At 43.4% G+C, this 8,340-nt stretch overlaps 1 protein-coding gene across 8 annotated transcripts in view; it reads left to right on the top strand.

The window, feature by feature from the left end:
- LOC105182170 (uncharacterized) overlaps positions 1–7,559 on the top strand; it is a 110,300-nt gene extending 102,741 nt beyond the window's left edge. For 5 of the 8 annotated variants that reach the window (XM_025302753.1, XM_025302748.1, XM_019840927.2 and 2 more), the window contains exons 5-7: positions 5,372–5,613; positions 5,822–5,954; positions 6,228–6,997. In XM_025302753.1, the coding sequence (XP_025158538.1) occupies positions 5,372–5,613; positions 5,822–5,954; positions 6,228–6,997 (1,145 nt within the window). Of the gene's footprint in view, positions 1–5,371; positions 5,614–5,821; positions 5,955–6,227 lie in introns of all 8 variants that reach the window. The other 3 variants (XM_025302751.1, XM_025302754.1, XM_019840932.2) reach the window with 1 other exon arrangement.
- Positions 7,560–8,340: the final 781 nt, after the last annotated feature.

Here is an 8,340-nt window from a genome sequence, read left to right as displayed (position 1 = left end):
TAATATTCCAACTCGTTAGCCTTTACCCGCTGATGGCTGATGAGAAAATTGTCCGCGGAAGCGTTTCTTCGCCAAATATTTGTATCGTTCTGAGAAGAAAATAAGTTTCCAGAATATTGCAAAAAAGTTTTTACTAAAAGACCGTTGAGGAGGGGGGACATGAGTCGTCATGCTGAGATGTTTGTTTATACTTCGCACTAGACTGGCCTCCAACAGTTGGCGGAGATGATGGTCAGAGTGGGGGAACAACGCTTCTCTTCTCGCGATGCGAATTAATGCATTCTACTGTACATAGCCGCAAGTCAAGGACTATTATGATCGCTCCTTCATATTGTATCCACTTGTATCGATGTTTATGAGATCGTATGCTCTTCAGCTGATGAGACGCGCCTGTATAGGCCAGACTGGGTAAACATGCGCTGGAGAGTACTCTGACGTTACCTGTTCATTCACATATTTCATGCTCTCCACATCGTATAACGTCAATATTTAGTAATCGTTTAGTAACTATTTATTAACCAAACCAAAAGACAAATGTTTTTAATTGCGCAATAAGAAGCAAGAAAGTGGAGCGAGGAAAGAAATAAGAAACGATGACACAGATAAAATAATTACATTACCTCATACTTTAGTGCCTCTCGCTTGTGATTTAAATCGTCAAAGTAAACAACTGCGATGACGACAGTTCGCGGTAATGAGAAAGAAGAACTTTCGGAAGGATCTCGGTAGGACTCGACTCAAGTTTGGCTCGACATTATTTTTACGACAAAGTGCGTGATGAGAAGGAATCCGTCTCAGTCATCAGACGAAGAAGCAACAGTGCAATGAAGTAGCGCTTATAATCGCGCATTTGAACAACTTAACGATGGGCTACCGATACCTCCGGCATGCACCATGTTCATTCAGCCGTCGGATTTCCTGGCAATAAACGAGTCAGGGGATCTCCGGCCACTTCCAGCGGGACGTCCGACTCCGTGACCGGGTGTAGTTTGATTAGCTAAGATTGCCAGACCGTAGCTGGAAGCGGCGAACTATCCATCGCCGACCCCGCGTGAAAGTCAAGCTCAGCCTCCAATAAGGGGTGAATCAAGTTTGTCAACTTTGATCTAGGGCACTTTCAAGAGACCAAGCGCGCAAGGTACACGCGTGTTACCTTCTAAGCGTTCGGGGTGGTACAGAGGGATGAAAGGGGATGCAACAAGCCGGCAACTTTCGGCTATGTTCGACGAGTAGATTGTAATTACTGTTGATTAATTGGGTACAGCTTTCAACGCTCGGCGTAGGATGAGCAGCCAGAAGTCAGTAAGGGGAGGAGGGGGAGGGAGGAAGAGAGAAAGGGAAGCTAGAGAGGAACGCGATAATCTCGATAGATACGGAAATTTGAAATTTGAATCTTGCGCAGCGTATGTAAATTCGAAAATATGAACGTTGTCAATAAATCAATTGCTGATCTTAATAATATATGTTAACAAATATCTAATGATTTAGGAGTGCGTACTTACTTGTTTCTCAAGAGATTCATTTGACATTCCTTTCTCGGTGCAGAAAGTTATAATTGCAGTAACTGTACAAGATCATCAACGTCAACATACAAGTCAGTATGACGGGTTGTCTACCCTTATTCGGGCAATAATGCAGAAGTTGCCGAAAAAGTCTCTCGTTGACTCTGTTGACAATGATATTTGCAGTGCTTCCTCTTGTTTTATATAATTTCTTAATTTCTTTCTTCAGTTGAAGAGTTCGATAGGAATTGGAGATTAGAAAGAACGGTATAGAAATATTTAGAAGTCTTATATATTATATTCCACCGATATTTCTACAAAAGATCGCTTCTGATCGATGTGACAATTATCATGCCATATTTTCAATAAAAGAGGCGTCAAAGTACAATATTATGACGTACCGAAAATGTGTCGCTTAATAGTTGTCGATTAAATTGCAATTAATATTTATACTGCGTTTCTAGTCGACTCATACTTTTGCAGAAGCGATCTTTTGTAGAAACATGGATGGAATATAGTACATAAGACTTCCAGATATTTCTATATCGTTTTTTCTAATTTCTAACTCCTATCAAACTTTTCAACACAAGAAAGAAATTAAGAAATTATGTGAAATAAGAAAATGTGTTGTATTATTTATCTCCTTAACTATTACTCTTATTCACTCTATTTAAATCCGTAATATTTATTTCTCACAACACGAGGAACATCCGTGAAGTGTGTGTCGCCGATTTCGACTCGAGACTCGATTCATATTTGTAGAGTAGCCAAAAATAAGAGACCCATGTTTTTTTTATCAGCAATAGCTCAGGTTTAAGGGATGAAGCTGCCCCTTAAAGTTCCATTCCTTTTATGCTATCTTGATAATTATTGCAGATAGGAAAAAACGTTTCAAACAAAAATTATACAGTTTCTTATGCCGCACAATTTTTGTTCAAAAGGTTTTTTCCTATCTGCAATAATTATCGAGATAGCATAAAAGGAATGAAACTTTGAGGGACAGTTTCATCCCTTAAACCTGAGCTATTGCTGATAAAAAAGAATATGGGTGTCTTATTTTTGACTACTCTACAAATATGAATCGTGTCTCGTCGAAATCGGCGACACACACTTCACGGATGTTCCTTGTCAGTTTCACTTTTTTAAACATCTTTTTTAATTTAGTGATGAGGCTCGACTTTTGTCGTGAACGGTCGATAAGCTGTCATAACAATCACGGTGCAAAATCAGTTGGACTCGTCATAACTGGAAGCACTGCAAATATCATTGTCAACAAAGTCAACGAATGACTTTTTCGGCAACCTCTACATTATTGTCCGAATAGAGGCAGGTGACCCGTCATGACCTATATGTTGACCTGTATGCTGCTCTTTATGTTAATGTTACACCCTGTATAGCGAATATAAGATATTCAAAAGAATGTTCAAAAGGATGAAGCAGAAGATGAGTATTATATTTCGTGAGTGAATAAATATCCACTGAATGTTGCAAATTGCCACTAAATCAGGTTGTAGTTGCTTTCCAACGAAAATTGCAGAATTCTTCTATTCTTATATCTTATTTATACAGTTCCACGGAGTCACCATCGACGTCCCGGACTAGAATTTCTTCGTTGACATAGTCGCGCCTTGCTTTGTTCGCCGACAACTACTCAAACCTTTGCTCAATTAATTAGCAGTAATTGCAATTTAGTCGACGAACGTGGAAACAAGGACAGAACCGGAAGTTTCTATCAGTGTGTACGTGGCATTCGCTCGCACAGTTAGATAGTATTCGGCTACGAGGGGGTGTACAGGCACGCTGAGAATTACGGAGAAGCTATAATAAAATTAATTCGTGCACAGAGGTGCATTTACAATTACGCGACGCACGAGACACTTCACGACTTACTTCGGAAAATTCGTATACTTTTATTCTTCATGTTCGCTCCCGATGAAGTGCTGTCATCGGATGTAGTTTTTACTGATGCAACGCGAACCCGAAGCACTTCATACTTGGACGAATGAGCGAAATCCAACGTGTATATGTGTGCACAAACTTCTTGTTTATATCGAAGCCCGTTCGACATATTGCAAAAGTTGGCGGGGATTGAAACGCGGATTATTCTATAGAAACGTTTCAGGTCCGAAGGGAGGCAACGGAGACCGCTAATTTTCTCGACTCTGATAAATCGCTCTCCTAAGTGGGATTATTACTTTGTTATCGACACGGTAATTGCTTTGTCGAGGCGGACTCAGCGCCCATAAGGCAACATTGCACGGCGAGCGAAGACTAGAAGGACAATTTCCTCCCCCTCGTAAGCTGTCTCCCGTGGGCCGTCAATCCCGTTTTTATTATGATTCGATCGTCCGTATCCTCCGTAAGCCATGGCGATATGAGCGGCGTCGTTCCTTCACAAATACAGGAGATTCCCATGACGATGGCGACCGGAATGAAATCTTTATGGTTCGCCGACTCGAATAATATCCCCTTTGCTGTCTTATAAAAAAGAAGTTATTTGTAATCGCCGGCCAATCTCTGATCTTTCCCGATTGAATTCGGGAGAATGTCGTTATAAACGATGCGATCTCATTCTCTCCGCCATAATCTCACGCACTCATTAATTGCAGGCATGTACCTGCCAATTATCACATATACCAGCGGCCCCTATAATCATTGAGAGAGCGCCTAGTGATTGTCGATCGTTGTAACATCAGTTCCCTTGATCATCTAATACGTCACTAGCAGTTGCCAGTGACCGCACAAACACGTCCGATAACCGTCAGATTATCCTCATAGTGGTCATGAGCATTATCGGCTGATGCTTTTTCAAGTACCGTGTGTGCAATCCAATGCTAGAAATTACTTACACTTCCGGAATGAGTTTTCGACGTCGCTCCCCATCACCTTTTATCTCTTTGTCGCTTCGGTTTCGACAACACACGCATATACATGTATGAATCCAAGGGAAGGGATAACCCAATGCGAGTAAAATGGGTAAAACCCAATTATTATGAGATACGTGTATAAAGCGTCGCGGGACTCGTTAAGACGCGAATTGCTAAAAAAAGTTACAGCAGGTATGATCGAAAAATCGTCGTCGTCGGAAGCGCGAATGTTTGCGAGCACTGCGTGTAATCGACTCTGCGGATATAACATGTGCTCTGAACCCGACCTCGTCCAAGTTCAACCTAACCCGACGGTAAGCCCATCTAGATTCCGAGCAGCTCCTAATCCCGTCTTAGCTTCGGCCAAACCGCACTCTTGCCGGCCGTAAAGCAGCGAACGTAAAAATTTGCATACGCGTAAAGCGGAGGAGCCGGCTGGCGACAGTCGCTCCGGTACGCGGCCGGTTCAATCCCAAGCTCGACGATACGCCCGTTATGACGGGGTAAGCTGCTCCGTTATTGCGTTCTTAACTGCGGATATTCGGGATGCGCACGCCGCAAGGAGGACTATTGTCGTGATAAAGCGCGTGCAGGCGATGTTCCGAATTCTCGAACATGTCCCGCGGTCACGTCTTACTTACTAGTTTGGCAATTTTGTCCCGTTCCCAATAGTTGCGCTTCAACCCTCGGCTGTCACGTAGAGAGAAATTATTAATACCTGAGAACTTTGCACGTTCAACGATATGGCGAGCAAAAAGTGAAGACGAGAATTAGAAAGTTGTTGCTAAACTTTTAGCCGGCTAGGTACTTTTCGACCACGTAGATACTGTAACGTGAAACTCAATTTTTTCTTTAACGAATAACTTGACTTGATCTTTCCTAAGTCTTCGATCGTTTCATGTTCATCTCTTCTGACTAAATTTTGACAGATCAGATAGTTTTGTCCGTAAATTCTGTTCAACGGATGAAAAACCGTGAGAAATAAAACGCTGCGTGTTTCAGGTCTTTCCCTGGGCGGTGGCTTGATAGTCTTGGCGTCGGCATTGTCGGACGCGTCGCTGGAACTACCGGGGAAATATAGTTTGCCGTCGCCAACTGGCATGCAAATGGACGATAACGGTCTACCTCAGTATCACTACGGCTGGTGCCTCCAGCTCTCGGGATTAGCGCTGATCCTTGCGGAAGTGGCGGCCGTTTTAACGATGTCCGGCTACATGGCGCGGTTCTCCACGGTTGAGGAGATGGTGAAGTTGTCGATCAAAACTCTCACCGCGAATTGTTCCGTTCGATTTCAGCTGGGAGTCCGCTTGGAGACGAGAGCTTTCATTAAAACGTGAAACAATAACACGTGTTGTCCGACGTCGAGCAAGTGGACTCCTGGCTTTATATCGTCGAATACTATGCTTGTTTCATTTAGCCCCAGGATATTTATGTCTTTTGTTGTTTTTTTAGGTGAGGGTCATGGTCCCGGGTGCCGAGAGGAAGCTTAGGGAGCAGAGAGGGCTCAGCTCGGAATATCTCGTGAGGGCGCATCAAAAATCGCCGGGACCGCCGCAGACTCGACCCTTCGGTCAGCCAGCCAAAAGTGGGTGAACTTATCGCTAGAGAGGGTGTCCCGCGTGTGATGGTGCGGCACACGCGCGTAGCATTTGCGTAATCGTACAGATCAAGGGATCCGTAATCAGTCGCCGTAGAAATCCTACGGGTGCGAGTATGTCGAGATCCTGAGAGATCCAACGGAATCCCAATGATCTAAAATGATCTAAAAACTCCGAAGTGCTGCGGGACACCCTGTACAAATATAAGCGCGCTTTCTCATGCCTGGAGGAAAGAGTAAGTCCGCACTTCTGTGTCCTAGCGCCTCAGAAAGTAGCCGAAGAAGGAACTTCGTTGCTCTGCAAGTCGGCGCCCGACATCTGCGCTTCAAACCCGCAGGCCATCAGTTACGTCGATAAGGCAGATCTATCTCACGTCTTGCCGGCCTACCCGGAAAACAAGAACGTCGATCCACGGTACAGCTTCGTCGATAAGTCGGAGGGTAGCGTCATAGATTCTCGGCTTAGTGGTTTCACGGATAAGGAAGGCTTCATCGACTCCCGGATTCTGTCCGACTCTAGACAAAATATGATTGCCTTCACGGATAACAAAGAACTCAATCAAGAGCAACGTTATCCCGACTTTCCTGCGAGAAACACCGACCAGAATGTTGTCGACTCTAGGCTGAGCGGTTTCGCTGACAAGGAAAGTCTTCTTGATTCTAGATTGAGCGGCTACTCCGACAAGAACGAATCCTTGCTGGACACTCCGTTCGGTTACGACACCCGATTCAACAGCTTGGCTGGCCAGACCGTTCCGATCACGTTGAAGAATCAGAACACGTCAGTGTCGGCTATTCAGTCCCAGTATATATATCAGAACTTTGGGACGATACACTCCGGCATCCTCAGGGTATCGGAGCCGGGCACTAGCTCCAGCTCAAACTCCAGTCAGCGCAGCATGACCCTGCAGAATCCGAAACGCAAGTCCCAGATCGCTCAAAACACCTTCAGCACGATGGAGTGCGAGAAGAGAAAGCGTGCGTCTGGGATAGCCGGCAAAGCAAGCTTTTACACGGGAAGTGCTGTATGACCACCACCTCCACCTCCGACTCCAAGGTAACTTCAAGAAGAGGAGACCTCACTGTAACCAGAATTCAGTGTGACAACTTTCGAGGCGAGTTGGAGGATTTATATTACAGAGGACGCAAACAAAGAGTTTTTTACTAGCTGACGAACAGAGCTCTATCGACAAACGCGGTAGCGTCTTGTATCAAATATATCTATTTAATATGTGTGTTCTCTCACGAGAGAGACGCTACAGCGTATCTTCCGTACGAACGAAGAAACGTCTTTATACGAACGTATCTACACCGTGCTACCAGTGGTGCAAGATTTTCCATCGGTGATGTAGAAATATACGTATTGTCTACTATTAATCGCGCGTTTACTGGCATACGATATATAGAGAGAAGAATGCGTTCTTATCGACTACCGGTGTTGCAGATTCCTGCAGCGGAGAATAATGCCAAAAAGTAATCACGGTTTCGCATCGGTGAAGTATTGTACGATTAGGCTGTCTGGAAGTAATTGGACTCAGTGCAGAATTCTTCGAAATGTAATTCATAAGCGAGGAGATATAAATGCAAACGTGATTTGCAATAATATTGTCAATAATACTGCGCGCACACACGACAAAGTTTTACGAGTTAAACGAAAGACGAAGAATGACGGTGAAATTGAATTACTCTCGTCATTTTAGATATCAGAGGAGTAATGTAATGTCCGCCACTCGCTATTTACCTTTAACTCAACACGTAATCGCGTTTTAGCTGCATAACCAATCGAACAAACTTGTAAGGTGTAACATTAATATAGTCAATATGTTGTAATATATTTGGTGGTTGATATAGCCATGATTGATAGTCATTCGGGCGCAAAACTGTTATTTTCAATAAGTCAATAATAAGAAAGTGCACATCGCTCGGTATGCGAGAAATCAGGTGGCTTTAATTCGAAATTTTCCTCATACTTTTCGGTCGAAGAAGTACGCGCTCTAATTGTACCACTAATCGAGAACATATCACAAATAAAAGTGTTTCCGTTGACAACGCAATTTGCATTGAGGGGAAGAGGAAGGGATATATATTTTAATTATTAGTTTCATCTACGTTCGTTTCTCGCATTTCTTCCTCATATAGAACGACGATTAGAATGAATGTTCAATGCGCCCGCATAAATACGTACATCAATATGTTGTAACGATTATAACTGAGTGTAATAAAATGTTCCTTTTCTAACAATCTCTGTCGTCTCTGTCTCTGTCTCTAATTATTATTACATTATGTAACACTCACTGTACAAGAAATAAATGCGTATTTAATGTCTTCCGACAGATCGCAATGTTATTAATGTTAATGCATTTTATGTGTGTGT

Source organism: Harpegnathos saltator, unplaced genomic scaffold (assembly GCF_003227715.2).
Source record: "Harpegnathos saltator strain DR-91 unplaced genomic scaffold, Hsal_v8.6 scaffold51, whole genome shotgun sequence".
In the NCBI taxonomy this organism is placed as follows: Eukaryota; Metazoa; Arthropoda; class Insecta; order Hymenoptera; family Formicidae; genus Harpegnathos; species Harpegnathos saltator.
The sequence above is the reverse complement of the archived record's forward strand: the minus strand, read 5'-3'. Positions and strand labels throughout refer to the sequence as shown.